Source organism: Thalassophryne amazonica, chromosome 1 (assembly GCF_902500255.1).
Source record: "Thalassophryne amazonica chromosome 1, fThaAma1.1, whole genome shotgun sequence".
Lineage (NCBI taxonomy): Eukaryota > Metazoa > Chordata > Actinopteri > Batrachoidiformes > Batrachoididae > Thalassophryne > Thalassophryne amazonica.
In genome coordinates, this window is record NC_047103.1 from 85,629,742 (window position 1) to 85,651,221 (window position 21,480).

General features: G+C 41.9%; 1 protein-coding gene across 1 annotated transcript in view; it reads right to left on the reverse strand.

Annotated features, from left to right (window-relative positions):
• kcnh2b (potassium voltage-gated channel, subfamily H (eag-related), member 2b) overlaps positions 1-21,480 on the reverse strand; it is a 1,340,040-nt gene that overhangs the window by 145,233 nt on the left and 1,173,327 nt on the right. Inside the window, exon 7 of the mRNA XM_034172191.1 lies at positions 9,331-9,510. Within this exon, the coding sequence (XP_034028082.1) occupies positions 9,331-9,510 (180 nt within the window). The remainder of the gene's footprint in view (positions 1-9,330; positions 9,511-21,480) is intronic.

Sequence of the window (21,480 nt, forward strand, 5' to 3'; positions counted from 1 at the left end):
TCTACCTTCCTGGGGTTAGAAACTAGTGTTGGTTGTCTTTCTACAACATTTCTCTTAAGATCTATTGAGCCGTGAACTTGGAATCTGTGAATATCTTTCTAACTTTACCGAAGTGCTCCCGATGAACTTGCCGCCGTCTCCATGGTCTGTGTTGATTTAAAATTTGTTGCTGCAAGGACGTTACGTAGTGCGCAATATCAAGGGAGGGAAACTGTTCAATCAGCCTCCGATTTACCATAACACTAGACAAGTCATTGGAAAATCTGAAACGAATGAAATAAATAATTCCATGAAATTAATATTGTTCACGAGTCACAACACCCAAGTCCAAGTCAAGTCTCAAGTCATTGAGGGCGAGTCTGAAGTCAAGTCGCAAGTCTTTGTTTGTGCGACTTAAGTCCGACTCGAGTCCGAGTCTCAGACTCGAATCCCCATCTCTGGCTCTGTGCGCCCAGCTGTCCGGTTCACGGCAGACTGAATGACACCATGTCATGTGGACTATAAGGAGTGGTGGGCTGAATGGTCAAAAACATTTGTAAACCCTAAAATTATACGTTAGTTCCTGTCTGTTATGTGTTTTGCAGAAGTCAGGTAACTGTGAGGAGCTGAGCTGAAACCCCACCCGAGCAGAAGGAGCCTGGCTGCCAGGCTGCTACAAAAAAGTTATTTACATTCAACATACAGTGGCCTAGATGTGTGGCAGAAGACATCCAAAGCATAGCAGTTTTGACTTATGGTTTGATTTATAAACCAAACTAATTATGGACAGTTTATCGACATTAATGTCAGCTCTGTCATTTTTACAAAGTGAAAAATATTGCACATATCTTTTAATTTTAAAGTAATGCGCTAATTCTGAAGGTCTGAACATTAACAAACACAGATGTCTAGGGTGGTGTATCAAGAATGGGTCCTTTTCAGGTATCGTTAAGAATTGATTCAGTCCACCAACATCAATAGCCTTTTTGCTTAACGATTCCCTTATCTGTCCTTCAGAGCGGCTGTTGTTTTTGAGGGCGTTTGTTGGGAAAATGTTCATTTCTCTACATTGATTACAGACCCTGCAGAGACTCTGTAATCAATTGCGTCTGCAGCGTGACTCCACTTTGAAGCATGAAACATTGAAGCAGTGCTTTCGATCCGCTGGCTCATTGGTTCTTTGATTCACTGCTCTTCAAAAGTGACAAGTCCGTTTCTTAACCCCTCTCAAAGCCATTAAAATATATCAATCGTGAGTCACCTTTGTGTGGATTAAAGTCACTAACTGGGACTCTTGTCTTGTGGCAGTCAAGAAATGAGAATCGTCCTCTGTTCCGTTTGCACAGCTCCAAAACACTGTGCGGGTCTCTGCCAAGACAGAGTCCGGTCAGAATTAATAACAAAACGAATTGCCACTTTAAATAAAATGACATCTCTTTCCAAACGCTGGAATACAGACAATACACTACAATTGTCGAAAACATTTTTTCCCCCAAAATGAGAAATCCTGCATTGTTTATGAATTACATCCTGCAGCACAGCCGGCTGTAAGAGCTCAGCTCAGATATATGGAAAGACATTCATGCCCGTAATGTCTGAAAGGAAATGCTTTTGACTAATTAAATAACTAACTAAATAACAAAAAAATAATAATGAAATAACTAATAAAAAACCAATGAATACAATTATTCACAAAATATTCTCATTTTAATTCCTTGCATTTTCAATAAAAAGTCAAAATAGAAACTTTGCAGAATTTATTACCACACTTGAAAAATGTCAGCTACTATGTTATAAACACTACCCAATCTAGAACCAATGCATATCCACGGGCAATGCGCTAGTCCATATATTAAAAGCCAAGTGGCCTCTGTGTGCATGTGTGTAAGTTCGATGATGGAGAAACTGTTTATGTATTTTGGGACAAGGATGAACGCAGCAAAAATGGAAAGTTTGTAGGACTAATATTTTTGGAGAAATTCGGGATATTAGGAAAAAAAAAACAGTAAAGAATGGACATTGATATCACCATTAATCAAATCCTGGTAACTGCACAAGGTCTGAACAAAGGAAATATCTCAACCTTTTTCTTCTTCTTCTCCTGTCCATTCTCATCACTCCTAAAGCAAATCGCAACATCTTCAGCTCTACCACCACCAGCTCTGTCTCCTGTCTTTTGTTAGCACCGTATCTAAGCCATACAACATAGCTGGTCTCACTACTGTCTTGTAAACTTTCCCCTTCAATCTTGCTGATATTCTTCAATCACAAATTACTCCTGCCACCTTTCTCCACCCACTTCACCCTGCCTACATTCTTTTCTTCACCTCTCTACTATGGTCCGTATTACTTTGGATAGTTGACCCCAAGTATTTGAACTCATCTACTTTCACCACTTCTACTCTTGTGACTGCAATATTCCACCAGGCTCCCTCTCATTCACAAACATGTACTCAGTCTTGCTCCTACTGACTTTCATTCCCCTTCTCTCCAGAACATATCTCCATCTCTCCAGGCTAGACTCAACCTGCTCTCTACTCTCACTACAGATCACAATGTCATCTACAAACATCATAGTCCACGGAGACTCCTGGCTGATCTCATCTGTCAACCTGTCCATCACCACTGTGACAAGAAAAGACTCGGAGCTGATCCTTGACATAATCCTACCACCACCTTGAATGAGTCTGTCATTCCTGCTGCACATCTCATCGCTGTTACACTATCTTTGCACATGTCCTGCACTACACTCACCTACTTCTACACTACACTACACTACACAACACCACAACTCTTCTCTTGGCACCTGTCATAAGCTTGCTCTAAATCCACAAACACACAATGTAACTCCTTCTAGCCTTCTCTATACTTCTCCATCAATATTCTCAGAGCAAACATTGCATCTGTAGTGCTCTTTCTTGGCATGAAACCATATTGCTGCTCACAGATCTTCACCTGTTTTCTAAGCTTAGCTTCTACTGCTCTTTCCCATAACTTCATGCTGTGGCTGATCAACTTTATCCCTCTGCATTTACTGCAGCTCTGCACATCACCTTTGTTTTTGAAAATAGGAACCAGCACACTTCTTCTCCCCTTCACAGGCATCCTCTCCCTTTCCAAGATCTTATAAAAAAAATTTGGTCAGAAACTCCACTGCCATCTCTCTGAGACATTTCCATGCCTCCACTGGAATGTCATCTGTACCAACTGCCTTTCCACTCAGCAACAATTTGCCAGAAGGTACGAGGTCTGTCCAAAAAGTAACGGACCTTTTAATTTTTTTCATAAACTATATGGATTTGAATCATGTGTGATTGCACCGTGCTGCGAATGGCGTGGGACAAAACCACAGGAATTCGTGCATCGGGACGGAGCCGCATGGCGCAAAGCAACGCCGTGATGAAGCCTCACAGGACATGTTCTGGCATGTCCAGCTAATTCACAATTTCTCGCATAGTCACATGACTGAAAAGCCACCGAAAGCCGTCTGAAAGCCATCTGAAAGCCGTCCTGTGAGACCAACACGGAGGTGGTTTTGTGCCGCACCATTCGTGGCATGGTGGCACATTCCTCCGCTCCTCTTTCCATGACAAAAACTCCTGTAACAGTGGAATGTGCCGAAAAAGTCTTGATGTCCACGTCTTCTGCCATTTCTGTGGTAGTCAGATGACGTCCCGGATCAACACAGCATTCAGTTTGGAAATGATCTGGTCGTTTGAGCCTGTCGATCGCCGCTCGGAACGCGGCGCGCTCTCAGGCACTGTGGGCGGTCTTTAAACTGGCTGTAACACTCCTCAGTCTGTGTGATCCCCATAAAATCGTCCCTGAAAGCCATATGAATTTAGGGAATGGTGTCCACCTGGCTGTCTCTCACAGTTTTTGGAAAAATTTGATGCAGCAAAGCTCCAAATCATTCAGACATTTCCCTGACAATAAAAATCCGACGAGGGGGGTGGACCACTGCTCACAGGCGAATGACGCAACCGACAGGTGTGAAAAAACTCACGCATGCGCACGAAGGTTCAAGCTTGGCTGATGCAATCACACGTGATTCAAATCCATATAGTTTTTGAAAAAATAAAAAGGTCTGTTACTTTTCGGACAGACCTTGTACATCTGAGATGCAAGCCTAGATTTAATGTTTGGTGAAAGAAAACCCTCCTCTGTACCACTTCATCATGAAGCTGTATAAGTAGGGATACAAAATGCAAAACATGCACTATGCACAATTTCTCCAATCACAGCCACAGAAGCCTGCAACTTCTTCTGGGTTGTCTGGGTGTCTTGGTGGCTTTCCCCACTCTTCTCCTTCTTGCACAGTTACTCAGTTTTTTGAGAACTGTCTCTTCCACACAGATTTACCATAGAGCGCCATACTCAATTCATTTCAACTTATTGAACATATACAGTGCTAAATCACGACAGCGTCGCCTCAAGGTGCTCACAGGAAACAACTCAAAAAACTCAAACAGATTAAACCAAAAGATCAAAGAGCATAATTAAAACATTAAAAGCATAATAAAAAAGTAAAAAGAAAAAAACATGTAAAACAATATGTTAATTATATAAAATAGAAAACAAATGTGTCTTCAATTGCGACTTAAAAGTCTCAACAGAGTCCGACTGCCTCACTAATGCAGGGAGATCATTCCACAACACTGGAGCACAATAAGAGAAGGCTCTATTTCCCACAAACTTTTTATTCACCCTAGTGGCACAAAGTAATCCTGCATCCTGTGAACGCAAAGCCCAAGCTGGTATGTAGGGTTTATTTAGATCAGCCAAATAGAGCGGTGTCAGTCTATGAACAGTTTTATAGGCCACTAACAGGACCTTAAAATCTGATTTTGTAGAGACAGGAAGCCAGTGAAGAGACGCCAAAATGGGAGTAATGTTGTCAAACTTTCTTCTTCATGTCAAGAGTCTGGCAGCAGCATTTTGAACCACTTGAAGACCCCTGATTGTGGACTGCGGCAACCCAGAAAATAAAACATTGCAATTATCCAATCTAGAAGAAGCAAATACATGAATCAGGGTCTCAGCATCAGCCATAGACAGGATGGGACGAATCTTCGCTATATTACGCAGATGGAAGAAAGCAGTCCTTGTAATATCTCTAATGTGGAGGTCAAAGGACATTTGAGTAATGCTACCGTGTCGAACAAAAACTTTGAGTTATGCTTGTTTTTATTGATCAAATCAGAATAATAGGCCCGCTTTGTAGCCAATAGTGCATGCTTATAATTGAAGATAGCATCATGCCACGCAAGGTGGAATTTGGAGCTACACCATACTGTTTGTATTTCTTCATAACTGATGCAAATAAAGTTCAAGACATATACAGTGACTTGGAAATGTTCATGTATCCATCCCCTGACTTGTCTGAAGAAACAGGCAATTAAACTGATTATTTACAGGTATTATACCAAAGGGGCTGATTACTTATGCAACCCATCGTCTTTGCTTTTATATTTTAATTAATTTATATGAAGTTGTAGAGATTTACTTTCAGTTTAAGTCTAAGGAAGATAATTTTAGAAATCTTTATTTTATATTGAGAAGCCTGATTTATTTTATGTATTTGAAATGCCATAAACAAAATGTGTGAAATACCAAGGGGCTGAATACTTTTGCAAACCACTGTATGTACATATTTGTCAAGGTTTTATTTTTTTTCATCAAAATTATTTTGGCAATCACATCTGCCATTTTTTTTAACTGTTCTAAACAATGCATTTTTGACAATGTACATAGTAATGGAGGATGTGGTAAAAAGGTGAAAAAGAGAGTATAGGCAGGTTAGAATGAGTGGAGAAGCATGGAAGAAGTGACAAGTGATAAAAGTATATTCAGTAAAACTTGCATATAATGGATTCAGGTGGACCAGCAAATTTTGTCCGCTATACTCGAAATCCGTTATATGTAAAAACAGAAATATATTTGGTATATATATAAAATTGACAAAATCTGTTATATGCATGCAACGGATTAGTTACAGTCAGGAGGCGCCACATGATCTACGGGGAATCCACAGCACCAATTGGGCTTTCCTTGATTTGGAAACACCTGGCCTTGAATAGGGGCCTGCCTCATTTAATAACTGGGTCAAAACTGGTCTGAAAAAATATGCCTGTTTTAAATAATTTCCGGGCATTATGTGCATTAAAAGGATTACATTGAGTCAAGTCAATCCACTGCAGAGTGGTACCTTAAAATCCTAAAGCCTGATTTATGCTTCTACAGCTCTGTAACTCTGTGGCCATGCAATGACGTCGATGTGCACATGGACCCTTTTAAATTTCTCTGTTGTGTTTGTGGGTGTCTTCATGCAATTTACTACTGGAACATTGGCTTTGGCGCATAGACTAAGGTGTCACTCTGTGATGAGATGAGAGGCGCCTCGCCTGCGGGGGTAGTGCACGAAAAACACGCACACATGTTGTGGGGGGACCAACACTCTGGCACGCCACATGTGTACTTGGCAATGCCACACTTGTGGGGGCACTTTGACAAATTTCACCGCCAGCTCCAAAGTGATTGTCTGCTAACTGTTTTCCTGCTAACAGCAGGAATAGCCACACATTTTCGAAGTGCCAAGCGACTGGTGTTAGATGTGTGTGTGACCTGGAATTTGGCTGACTCCTGCTGCGAGAGGAATCAAATGGGTTCTCACAGGGCACTCTCTGTCTTTCAGCCGCTGGTGTGTGCAAATAGTTGTAGCAACAGCTATAGGAGGCATTGGACACAGCTATGATTTTAAATGTATTGCATGTGATTCGTGCTTCATGCGCAATTCATACGCAATTCAACCACATTTGTACTATATGTGAAGGGGACCTCATATTTGCAGGCCTTTCTGCCAAGAATTCCTCTCTTTGATCTATGATCGAAATGCAGCCAGCAGGCACATTGCAAAAACTTTGAAAAATGATGGGAAAGAAAGGAGTAAATGCGAAAACACGACCAATCACAGCCTTTGTGGTCTCCGTCATTTAGCAGGTGCATGTCAGGCTATGGAGAAGGTTTGCAGCCACGCAAAGGGCTCTGATCTAAGGCAGTTGTCTTTTGTTCACCACACCCAGGGACACGTGGGAAACTTAACACCATACAGTGCAGGGAGCAAGCACCATTTTCTTATAATCACCAGCACTGAATAAAGGCCAGCCTCTTTAGGTGCCGGGTCTGAGCACGGTTTGAAAAAACCCCCATAAATGCCCAGTCTTTTAATCAAAGAAATATGGTACCCACATTCCTCAAATCTGCTTGTGTCAGTGCTGAACTTCATTTCGTACCTCTCTTACTAGGCATATCCAGACTGCTCTGTCAGGTACTTGTGAGGGTTTTTTAATGGAAAAGCATTGTGATCAGACGGAATGTTTTGCAGGATGTGAGCCACAATCCGTTATACAAAATCTGGTATATACAGTGTTTCTTACATGAAAACCATACAAAAACATTGGGACTTTTGTGTTTGTCCGCTGAGTGCGAGGATCCAGTTTATATGATGACACCCTGGACAGGATACCAGTCTATCGCAGGGACACATACAAGGTCTCTTAGAAAAGTATCGGACCTTTTTATTTTTTTCAAAAACCTGATGGATTTGAATCACATGTGCTTGCATGAGCCAACCTTGAACCTTCGTGCGCATGCGTGAATTTTTTCACTCCTGTCGATTGCATCATTTGCTTGTAGCCTTTGTGTGAGGATGGGTGTAGTCTCTCGTCGGATTTTCTTTGCAAGGAAAATGGCGGAACAACTGGAGCAGTGCGACTGCATCAAATTTTGCCATAAACTGGGCGACAGCCAGGTGGAAAACATTCAGATGATTCAGACGGCTTTCGGTGATGATGCTATGGGCATCACACAGATTAAGGAGCGGAACAACCGGTTTAAAGACGTCTGCACAACGGTGGAGAGTGAGCTGCGCTCCGGGCGGCCATGAACATGCTGGAGACGGGTCAGTCTATGAAAAATATCACGCTAACCCCCAAAAAGTTCAGTCTAAAGGTTTATTAGTGGTTTATTAATCTATTGGTTGTACTGAATAAGAGGAAAAGAATCTACTAAAATCTGATCAATTTGGTAAGTGCTACTTATAAGAGTCTACTATCAGTCTGATAGCAGACTCTGAGTCCTATTTTCACATTATGAAGTAAATTTTGCATTTCATTTGGACATCAAGGTTCTACAGTCTGGAGGAAGAATGGAAAGGCACAGAATCCGAGTTGCTTGGAGTCCACTGGGGAGTTTCCACAGTCAATGTGGTAATACTGATTTCCTCTTGGCACCTGCTCACAGTGGCAAAACTGCTGCTAACTGCTTGCTGAGCATGACATTACTGGACTTATCCAGCCAACTCACCTGAGCTGAAGCCCACAGATTCTCTATAGGGAATTGTCAAGAGGAAGATTAGAGACACCTGATCCAACAATCCAGATGAGCTGAAGCCTGCTATCAAAGCATGATGGAATTCCATGAACCTCAGCAGTGCTACAGGCTGATCGCCTCCATGCCACGCCGCATTGGCACAGTAATTCATGCAAAAGGAGCCTCATCCAAGGAATGAGTGCATAAATTAACATACTTTTGAGAGCTTTGACATTTCTGAATTCTAATTCAATCATCACTCTCACTGATCTTTAACCACTTATCTGGGATTGGGTCATAGGAACAACAGCTCCAATAGGGAACCCAAACTTCCCTTTCCTGGACCACATTAACCACCTCTGACTGGGGGAACCTGAGGTGTTCCCAGCTGGGCGTGCCAGGAACACCTCCCTAGTAAAGCACTGAGGAGGCATCTTTACCAAATGCCTGAACCACCTCAGCTGGCTCCTTTCAATGCAAAGGAGCAGTGGCTCTACTCTGAGATCCTCACGAATGACTGAGCTTCCCACTCTGTCTCAAAGGGTGCCACCAGCCAAGAGTTTAATGTGCTTGGTTTCAGTGCAGAAGGTTCCGGGTTCAAATCCCACCCCTGCCACATTTCTCCACGTAATGTGGAGTTGCGTCAGGAAGGGCATCCGGCATAAAACCTGTGCCAATTCAACATGCAGATCCACCTTGGATTTGCTGTGGCGACCCAGAGTGCAAAACAAGGGAACAGCCGAAGGGACTTACTTTCTTTAAAATTGTTCAGTACTCTATGATCTGACAAACCTACATGTGTGTTGTGTTATATGCGGCAATCAGTTTCATGATGAACTCAAATGTTATTTTGCACACTGGAACTTGGCCTGTGTTTACCTCCCAGATATTTTCCCCAGAGCTTTTCCCTTTTCTTTTCCCTTAAAAAAAACAAAACCCCCCCCCAAAAAACCTCTATGGATTACCCAAACCAAGACCCACCTGGTCATTAAGAAGGAAGGTCGCTGAGTAGGGTGTCAGGATGGCCGTGTAGATAACCAACAACAGTATGAGCCAATCCCACACTGCCTTGAAGGGGCTGTAGTGCAACACTGTCCACTTGTGGATGCGAGGAGCCTGGAGCTTGTACTCTGGCAGCACATCTGCACCCAGAGACAGCACCTGAGGAGAGACAAGCAGAGAAAATAATATTACAAAAAAAAGACAGCCCACCAAGCAAACTACATACACTGACTTTGATGGCGTGTGCTGTGTCTTTGCCATGACTGTTTTGCTATGACTGAAACAGAGATTGTGTTATGAGCTGATGCTGCTTCATCTGCAAAAGTGAAAAAAAAAAGCAGCAGAATTCAAAAGGGCACAAGAAATCTTCCATGTCTGAGTAACCACAAAGGAAAAAAAAAGAAAAGAAAACACAAGAAAAGACTGTGTACAGTACGTGATGATGGACAACAGATAACTGACTACTATTCACTACGGCAGCAGCAATACCAGCATTAGCAACAGGGAAAATAACATCTTCAATAAATACACAGGACATTAAATCCTCTGCAGAACAATGAGATCAAAGAATGATTAACACAGTGTGGGTGATCAAAATGCCAAGCAAATGTTGTGGGAGAAGAGTCTACATTTTTAAGGCTGGTACTGAAATTCACACTCTGGAATACGGCTCTTTCTTCGACAAATATTTATGATTCATTCTTTCCAGAAATCACAGACAATGCAGAGAACATAGAAATGTTCTCTGTTGCATTTCCCATTCACTGCCTGCAAAGATCACTTTCAGATCTCCTTACACTTATGAATATAATTTATCCTCACATAGAAAAGAACAAAATTAGACTTAACAATGGATCAACAGAAGACCTAAATTAAAATTTATTTGTAAAATAAAAATTGAATAAATAAATAACACCTCAGCAGTGCTACAGGCTGATCATCTCTATGTAACACCACACTGACACACTGGATTCATACCCCACCAATGCAGCTCACTATAAATGAAAAAGAAAAATCAAATTATATCAGTACCAGTTCTTCAGTCATAAACACTGGGGGATATCAATCAATCAATCAATCAATCAATTTTTTTTTTATATAGCGCCAAATCACAACAAACAGTTGCCCCAAGGCGCTTGTTTGAATGCTTGACTGCAAACCTTCCACAAAGTGTGCCTGTGTCATATCAGCTGGTAGGCTGTTTCAAAAAGTTGACAAGAGCAATGGAACGATGAATGCAAAAGCTTGATAACTTGTCAACTGTTTCTTTACATTCGAAGCACTTAACAAGCCAGCATGACAGACTGCAGATCGGCACCCTTGTTCCAGCACACATTATCGCCGTGCATATATTGTCACGACAACGATATATGCCGACGTTCATGGCCCCATTGCGGCACATATTGTGACAAGATGTGACAAGATTTGTCGAGGTTTTACAGCACATGTTGTCGCCAGGGAGAGGTTTTCCATGTAATAAATGCCATATATCAGATTTTGTTTAACGGATTTTCGCTATCATCGGAAAAAACGTCCCATCCATCATAATGCATTTTCATTAAAAAAAACACCTCACATATACCAGACAGAGCAGTCTTGACGTTCCCAGTAACAGAGGTACAAAATGAAGTTCACCACTGACCTCGCTGATTCAAGGAAAGTGTTTCCTTGATTGAAAGGCCAGCTAATTATTTTTTTCAAACTGTACTCAGACACGGTATACCTAAATGAGGCAGGGCGTAATTCAAGGCCAGCAATTACTAACAAAATGCTGCCTGCACTGTAATATGGTCTTAAGTTTCACACATATCCCTGGGTGTGATGAACCAAACCACTTTAGATCAGAGCCCTCCAAAATATCAAATCTGGCCTTGCATCTCAGATGTACCTTCTGGCAAATTGTAGCTGAACTTTCAGGTCTTCTCTTCAATAAAATCCTCATCTACACCACTTCATCATGAAGCTGTATAACTGGGGATACAAAATGCAAAACATGCACGATGCACAGTTTCTCTTGTCTGGGTGTCTTGGTGGCTTTTCTCACGGTTATCCTTCTTGCACAGTCACTCAGTTTTTGAGAACAGTCTACTCCACACGGATTTACCATAGAGTGCCATACTGTTTGTATTTCTTCATAACTGATGTAAATAAAGTTCAAGACATATTCAGTGACTTGGAAATGTTCATGTATCCATCCCCTGACTTGTCTGACAAAAACTGGCAATTAAACTGATTATTTACAGGTATTATACCAAAGGGGCTAATTACTTATGCAACCCATCATCTTGGCTTTTATATTTTTAATTAATTTGTATCAAGTTGTAGAGATTTACTTTCAGTTGGAGTCTAAGAAAGATAATTTTAGAAATGTTTATATTGAGAAGCCTGATTTACTTTTTGTATTTGAAATGCCATAAACAAATTAAAATGCATGAAATATCAAGGGGCTGAATACTTTTGCAAGCCACTGTACATATCAGCATGTCATGCAAGTGTGCGCTCCCCCTGCACGCCAAATGTGTTGGGGAGGAGTGGGGGGGTGGGGGGGAACACATGCATGCCACATGTGGTGGGGGGGTGACACACGCGCATACGTGGGATACACATGCACGCCACATGTGTGTTGCTTTTTACAATGCCACACTCAGGATGTCACTTAGACAAATTTCACATCCAGCTTGAAAGTGATTGTCTGCTCACTATTTTCGTGCTGACAGCGCGAATGGCCCGACATTTTGTTAGATAATATCTGTACTATTCCTTATTCTGTTATTTCATGTTGGTTCTTAAGTATTTGCTATGCTTAAATTATTATTATTATTTATTTTTATTTGAGCAAGTTAAAAACATTTATCTATTGTGCACATTCATCTTTTAGAGTCAGTACATTACTCAAAGGGAGTAGAATGAAGTAAAACTTATATTTTCTACCCCCTTTCACATGTATTATTTTCGGCTGTGCAAACAAGAATAAATAAAAAGATTTGAGATCATACACTCAACAAAAATATAAACGCAACACTTTTGGTTTTGCTCCCATTTTGTATGAGATGAACTCAAAGATCTAAAACTTTTTCCACATACACAATATCACCATTTCCCTCAAATATTGTTCACAAACCAATCTAAATCTGTGATAGTGAGCACTTCTCCTTTGCTGAGATAATCCATCCCACCTCACAGGTGTGCCATATCAAGATGCTGATTAGACACCACGATTAGTGCACAGGTGTGCCTTAGACTGCCCACAACAAAAGGCCACTCTGAAAGGTGCAGTTTTATCACACAGCACAATGCCACAGATGTCGCAAGATTTGAGGCAGCATGCATTTGGCATCCTGACAGTAGGAATGTCAACCAGAGCTGTTGCTCGTGTATTGAATGTTCATTTCTCTACCATAAGCCGTCTCCAAAGGCGTTTCAGAGAATTTGGCAGTACATCCAACCAGCCTCACAACCGCAGACCATGTGTAACCACACCAGCCCAGGACCTCCACATCCAGCATGTTCACCTCCAAGATCGTCTGAGACCAGCCACTCGGACAGCTGCTGAAACAATCGGTTTGCATAACCAAAGAATTTCTGCACAAACTGTCAGAAACCGTCTCAGGGAAGCTCATCTGCATGCTCGTCGTCCTCATCGGGGTCTCGACCTGACTCCAGTTCATCGTCGTAACCGACTTGAGTGGGCAAATGCTCATATTCGTTGGCGTTTGGCACGTTGGAGAGGTGTTCTCTTCACGGATGAATCCCGGTTCACACTGTCCAGGGCAGATGGCAGACAGCGTGTGTGGCGTCGTGTGGGTGAGCGGTTTTCTGATGTCAATATTGTGGATTGAGTGGCCCATGGTGGCGGTGGGGTTATGGTATGGGCAGGCGTCTGTTATGGACGAAGAACACAGGCGCATTTTATTGATGGCATTTTGAATGCACAGAGATACCGTGACGAGATCCTGAGGCCCATTGTTGTGCCATACATCCAAGAACATCACCTCATGTTGCAGCAGGATAATGCACAGCCCCATGATGCAAGGATCTGTACACAATTCTTGGAAGCTGAAAATGTCCCAGTTCTTGCATGGCCGGCATACTCACCGGACATGTCACCCATTGAGCATGTTTGGGATGCTCTGGACCGGCGTATACGACAGCGTGTACCAGTTCCTGCCAATATCCAGCAACTTCGCACAGCCATTGAAGAGGAGTGGACCAACATTCCACAGGCCACAATTGACAACCTGATCAACTCTATGCGAAGGAGATGTGTTGCACTGCATGAGGCAAATGGTGGTCACACCAGATACTGACTGGTATCCCCCCCAATAAAACAAAACTGCACCTTTCAGAGTGGCTTTTTATTGCGGACAGTCTAAGGCACACCTGTGCACTAATCATGGTGTGTAATCAGCATCTTGATATGGCACACCTGTGAGGTGGGATGGATTATCTCAGCAAAGGAGAAGTGCTCACTGTCACAGATTTAGACTGGTTTGTGAGCAATATTTGAGGGAAATGGTGATATTGTGTATGTGGAAAAAGTTTTAGATCTTTGAGTTCATCTCATACAAAATGGGAGCAAAACCAAAAGTGTTGCGTTTATATTTTTGTTGAGTGTACATACCTATATAAACACACACCTTGCATTATACATATCAACATATATTTACATAAATACATTACTTCTATACACAAATACCTTTGCATAAACCAATACACACACTAGATTCAATGAGATTTGATAATATAACAATTTTAACCCACATACATGCACCCATGGGCACCCAAGCCCATGCATGCATGCACATTTCCCTGTATTCGATTAGACTTGATGATATAATCATTTTTTATCCACATACATGCACCCGTGGGCAACCCGCGCCCACGCATGCATGCACGTTTCCCTGTATTCAATATGACTTAATAATATAACAATTTTATCCACTTACATGCACACATGGGCAACCCGTGTCCATGCGTGCATGCACGCTTCCTTGTATTCAACATGACATAACAGTTTTTTATCCACACACATGCACCCATGGGCAACCTGTCTCCACGTGTGCATGCATGTTTCCCATACATTCGATATGACCCGATAATATAACAGTTTAAATCCACAAACATGCACACCTGTATTTATACTGAAAATTATGTTATTCAGTTTCATATTTTTTTAATATTTTAAGTTTTAAATTTCTTTTGAATTGATGTAATGTAGTACACACTTTGATGTCTTCAGTTAGGTTATTCCATAAATCCACCCCATGTCATTTGTTTCATTGTTGTACGAGCACACTGTTTTTTAAAATTATATTTCCTCCTTAAATTGTAACCTCCCTCTCTTTCACTAAACAATTTTTGGAGGTTATCTGGTAGTAGGTTTTGTTTCACTTTGAAAATTATTTGTAGGGTTTTAAATTCTGCAAGATTTCTAAATTTTTCGTATGACCTTTGAAGCCTGCATTATGGATGATTCTTATTGCCCTTTTCTGTAGCTTAAAAAGTGTGTCTACATTACTTTTATATGTATTACCCCATACCTCAATGCCATAGCCAATATATGGTAGTATTAATGTGCAATAAATAATATATAAGGAATCCTGATCTAAGAAATGTTTGGCTTTCCCCATTATGGAAATACTTCTGGCCATTTTGGATTGTATGCTAGCAATGTGGGGTTTCTAGCACATCTTGTGATCGATTATTATTCCTAAAAAATTTGCATTAGTTTTGTCTTTGAAATATTAAGTGGCAATTTATTACCATCACACCAATTTTTTAATTTAATAATTTCTATTTGCATTTCGATCACAAGTTGTTCCAGGTTTTCCCCAGAACATACTATCGTTGTGTCATCAGCAAAGAGGATAAATTTCAGTTTTTCGGAGATGAGTTGCAAGTCATTAATGTAAATTAAAAAAAGTTTAGGTCCTAAAATGGATCCTTGTGGAACTCCACAATGTATCTGTTTGAACAAAGATTTATATTCTCCTATTTGTACATATTTTTGCCTGTTGTTTAAATAAGATTGGAGCCAATTTAGTGCAGTACCTCTTATGCCATTTTTTTCCAATTTACGTAATAATATGTTGTGATTAATAGTATCAAACGCCTTTTTTTAAGTCAATGGTTATGTTTTTGGTGAGTTTTCGTCGTCTGCTTGAATATGTATGTCAACTGGTCTGAACTGGTTTTATCTGATCAGAAACAAAAAGGAATTAGGTTCCACCATGTACCAAACAACTTGGTTGAAGACAAGGGGAGGAGCTTTCCCTCAGTCTGTGAGGAGCCAGTAAGATTAGGTCTGTGAAACTAAAACCCACCCACTGCACCGCCTATATTGTCTTGTATAAAAGCATTATGCCGGCCATGTTTGAAGTCTTTTCAGAAAATGGAGTCCATGTGTGGGCTCTGTTTCTGGGGACCCAGGCCTGGTTTTCAGCTTGACTTTCAATTAATTCAAACTGAGGAATATATCAATTTTGTTATTTATAAGGGGCAGTATCTACAGAAAGAACCGGGAGGAATTGTTGTGTGGGCCGCTGAAGAGGAGGTACTGCTGGCCCACTACCACCAGAGGGCGCCCTGCTTGAAGTGCGGGCTCCAAGCACGAGAGGGCGCCAGACCCAGAGGAGGTGACAGCTGTCACTCATTACTCCAGCTGTCACTCATCTACACCACCATATAAGCCGGACTGCAACTCCACCTCCCCGCCGAGAAATCGACTACCAGTACTAAGGTAATTTTCTCTGCTGACTTATACGTTGAATAGTAATCTGAACTTCTGTTGCAGCCGTTTTCCTGGTGCTTTCCTTGTCTGGAGGATTGGCGTTTGGTGTGACAGTGACGGCTTCACCTCGCACCCCGTCCCAGATAAGTGGTTGATCAGGAGCTGCACGAGTGTGTGTGATTTGGAGGTGGAGGTGCTCCCTCCTAATGGTGTCTGGACTGTTAATTACTGAGTGTGCGGACTCACACTCACACATCATCTTTCTGTTTTCTGCCAGCAGTACCAGGGTCGACAGCCGAAGACAGAGGCCACCTGGGGACTTGGGACTTGGCGGCTCCGGTGTTCTTCAGGCCGTTGGTGGTGGAGGCCGTGTGGGACGCGGCTTCTCTCTCGTCGGGCGTCTTCTATCTTCGAGCCTGCCCACACGTCACCTGGTGTTTATTGACTGTGAACATTAAGACACGTTTCGTTGTGTAATATCACAACATTAAATTGTTACCTTTTGGCTTACTTATTGTCCGTTCATTTGCGCCCCCTGTTGTGGGTCCGTGCTACGACACCTTCCCAACAGGAATAATACATTTTCCTCAGGTGTCAAGTGAGTGGCGTTAGACGTTTGTGTGTGTCACCTGGAATTTGGCCGACACCTGCCGCGAGAGGGATCGAATGGGCTCTCACAGACTCACTCTGTCTTTTGGCCGCTGGTGTGCGTGAATAATTGTAGCGACAGGTGTATGAGGCATTGGATGCAGCTCCAATTTTTCATGAATGGCATACAGTTCCTCCTTCGTGCGCTAGTCGGATTCAATCGTGTTACGTGTGAAGGGGCCCTGAGAAATAATTTTGCTCCTAAACATAATCTTAACTATCACAGTGAACCTGTATAATCCTTACTCTGTGGCTAACTTAAAACAAAGTATTCACACACATATTCTTTTTAAAGGCTGATAGAAAAGTGAGCACAAATGAGCATGTCTTCACTTTTAAAAATTACATAATTTTGAAGGTCTGCAACACAAACTGTGTTTCAAAAACACATGCACATTCAACTGCCACAACATGTGCCTTTCTGTTCACTTCTCCAGTGGCTCTGACATAAGAGCTTTGACTCAAGAGTGACAAGACTACACACACACACACACACACACACACACACACACACACACACACACACACACACACACACACACACACACACACACACACACACACACACACACACACACACACACACACACACACACACACACATCCCATCCTCCTCTGTCTTCCTCCTTGCATATGCAGAATAAAATCTCTGGTATTATCGTGGATTTCTAAGTAGCTTTACTTGCAGTAATGTATTTCACTAGTGGCACTGCTCTCACCCTTCTGGGATCAGGAATGAATCTGTATAAAGAGACATTAGCAAAGCCTGTCTGGTGTCTATACCTCACAGAATCACACCGTGGAGTTTGACTGCTGTGCCAAAAGTAGAGGCAGTAAAAAATAGTGAGCATTAGAACCCCAGTGAGTAATCTCGAAGTGAGCTGTGACTGGGTTTCAGTACTGTGCATCCACAATGATAGCCAATACACTGCCTGGAATACCAGCCAGCAAAAGAAAATAATCTGTGTTGCATCAGAACTGAAAATAAACTCTGCTTGCTTTGAATTCCCCAACTGTCAGTATTTCCCTTCTCTGTTTAACAGTGAGCTGGATCAGGTTAATTTAGTTAATCAAGAGCCAGGAGACATTCATGTGAATCAATTGTTGAGAAGTACGAACTGTATAGTATTGTATGGTAAACCTGTGTCAAGGAGGCAACTCTAAAACAATGACAGGCAGTACCGGTGCGAAGGGGTGGCTTGGGGAGGCTTAAGCCCCTCCAATAATGAGCCAAGCCCCCCCTCAGACCCCCCAATAATTCTGCCAGTAATGTGAATAGCGACTGACATATTGTGGATCTGAAGTGCAGTTTTGCACTGAGAATGTCTCGAATATTGCGTAACTGAGCAAAGTGATGAATGTGTGTGTTCGGTGATCCACCAATGCTGAATCACCCTTCACAAACAGAATTTTCAGTTTTGCAAATAAACATTTATTTGTAAAAACCCACACACAAGTTACAAATCAGAAATTTGTGTTTGTGGATCACAAAGCACGTGTACAAATCAAAGGATATTTGTAAATCACCCTCTGTGCATTTGCAAGTATTAATGAGACAAATTTAATTCCATACTCCAAAAATTTAGGTTTCCTAAATATTTATTACGGCCACTCTTATGGCACTCTAAATGGCAATAAATCTTTGATATAGACGATTTGTGTAAGGTTGATTCCATGCATTGTCTTGAGCACCATTTCAATGTATTCACTTTGTATACTTATGTGCAAGTTTACTGAACTTGCAATCATTCTAAGTGATGTGTGTGTGCATTGATACCACATTATAGAGGAGCACGGGTGACTAAAACATATACCTTGGTATTTATAAAGCAATTTACTATATATTGTTCATTTCGATGACATTTTGTGGAGCCCCTCCAACTTTTACCCCAGCTCCCCCTCAGCCCCCCAACAAAAATTTCCTGGCGCTGCCACTGATGACAGGCTTCTGTGGATGTCAGTGAACAAACTGGGAATGGTGCAACATTTGCCTGTTGCATCCCCACTAACAGGAATCTATTGTTGCATGATGAATAAGGAGCTTCCAAAGGGAGGCCAACATAAACCTTGTACTGCTGCTGCAATATGATCTATTGTTGATATTGTTTACTTTTCACTTTCTGGGTGTATTCATACTGGCTGGTTGCAATTGATCATATTCCGCAGAAAGACTGATGCAGGATGAATTTTTGGAGCAACATAAATTAAACAATATATTTTATGGCCCCTTCACACATAACACGAAGTTGGGCGGAAAACGCAGAAACCGGCCAAAAAAGACCAACAAAAACCGAATTGTTGAACCTGGAAATGTTCCACCCACTGTCGGGAGGGACACATGGTCAGACAGGCGAGAACGATCCCGCAGCGACAGTTTCGTACACGCTCGTGTGCATGTGCACAAACAGTGCAAGGACATACATTGCGCTCAGACAGCAGCAGCAGCAGCGATTATATGCTGGACATATTATTTATGCTGAGCATAAATCAACGGAAATGTGACAGCACAAAATAGAACATCATAAAACAATGAATGTACTGTTTAAAATTAAGACAATAATGTTACTGGCCATGACTCTGTTCTTACTGTAAAAACAAAAAAACACACATGCACACACACACACACACACACACACACACACACACACACACACACACACACACACACACACGCACCATTGTATCACCATTGTATGGGATTGTATCTTATCCCACCAAATTAGATCATATTGAAATGTTCTGAAAAAAAAGAACCGTCCTCCTCCTGGACGTAAACACAGAGGTACTAAACTGACATGGATGACATTTTCTTCCATTTATTTTTTTTACATGAATGACCGGCTCCATGTGTCCCTCCAGTGCACACTGAAGCGCTGGTGACAGCATTGCAAAGGCGATATGTGGTTTTATTTATTACAATGTGAGGAGAGCCCGCGATGCACGTGCCTCGCTGTGGCGTCTCGTTAGGTGATATTCTGCATGGCACGATATGTGTTCCCCAGCTGTGGATTGTGCTGATACCGCAGCTGCGATGTGGAGTGGCTGCAAGACTGCAGCACTGACCATGGGCACTAGCATCATGTTTTCAGAAATATACGAGGGCTGTCCGTAAAGTATAGGTCCTTTTTATTTTTTTCTAAAACTATATGGATTTCATTCATATGTTTTTACGTCAGACATGCTTGAACCCTCGTGCGCATGCGTGAGTTTTTCCACGCCTGTCGGTGACGTCATTCGCCTGTGAGCACTCCTTGTGGGAGGAGTCGTCCAGCCCCTCGTCGGAATTCCTTTGTCTGAGAAGTTGCTGAGAGACTGGCGCTTTGTTTGATCAAAATTTTTTCTAAACCTGTGAGACACATCGAAGTGGACATGGTTCGAAAAATTAAGCTGGTCTTCAGTGAAAATTTTAACAGCTGATGAGAGATTTTGAGGTGATTCTGTCGCTTTAAGGACTTTTCACGGTGCGAGACGTCGCGCAGCGCTCTCAGGCGGCGTCATCAGCCTGTTTCAAGCTTAAAACCTCCACATTTCAGGCTTTATTGATCCAGGACGTCGTGAGAGAACAGAAGTTTCAGAAGAAGTCGGTTTCAGCATTTTATCCGGATATTCCACTGTTAAAGGAGATTTTATTTAATGAAAGACGTGCAGGCGGATTGCAGCGTCGGCTTGCAGCCGCCGCGACGCTCCGCCACAGGAAAAACACCTCTGTTGGAAGCCTTGAGGACAAGTTGGAACATCTCCAGCTGATAAACAATTTCTCATATACTCACTCCACTGAAAGCCATCAAAAGCCGCCTGGATTTTACAAATGGTTATCAACACGGTGGTGTTTTTCCTGTGCCGCCGCGCCGTCTTTCATTAAAAAAATCTCCTTTAACAGTGGAATATCCGGATAAAATGCTGAAACCGACTTCTTCTGAAACTTCTCTGTTCTCTCACGACGTCCTGGATCAATAGAGCCTGAAATGTGGAGGTTTTAAGCTTGAAACCGGCTGATGACGCTGCCTGAGAGCGCAGCGCGACGTCTCGCACCGTGAAAAGTCCTTAAAGCGACAGAATCACCTCAAAATCTCTCATCAGCTGTTAAAGTTTTCACTGAAAATCAGCTTAATTTTTCGAACCATGTCCACTTCGATGTGTCTCACAGGTTTAGAAAAAATTTTGATCAAACAAAGCGCCAGTCTCTCAGCAACTTCTCAGACAAAGGAATTCCGACGAGGGGCTGGACGACTCCTCCCACAAGGAGTGCTCACAGGCGAATGACGTCACCGACAGGCATGGAAAAACTCACGCATGCGCACGAGGGTGCAAGCATGTCTGACGTAAAAACATATGAATGAAATCCATATAGTTTTTGAAAAAAATAAAAAGGACCTATACTTTACGGACAGCCCTCGTATATATATATATATATATATATATATATATATATATATATATATAAAGAGCATGTTTAGGCAAAATATAATTAATACTCCAGTGAAACTTACTATATGGAAAATTCCTTGTGTCTGTGCCTTAAAAACAGCAGGTAAAAACAATTCAAGGAAATCTGCTGTTCTGACGCCGATGTAGAATTAAATCCTGTATTTTGTGATAGCAGCAGAGCCTCAACACGTTTTCATAACATCTCCTCATGTTTGTTTTTTTGAGTACATATTAATTTGTTCCTCTTACTCTTGACTCCACGTTTTCTTGATCATATTTGTTCCTGCCCTCCTCTTGACCTGTGGAATCTATCTTCTTTTGCA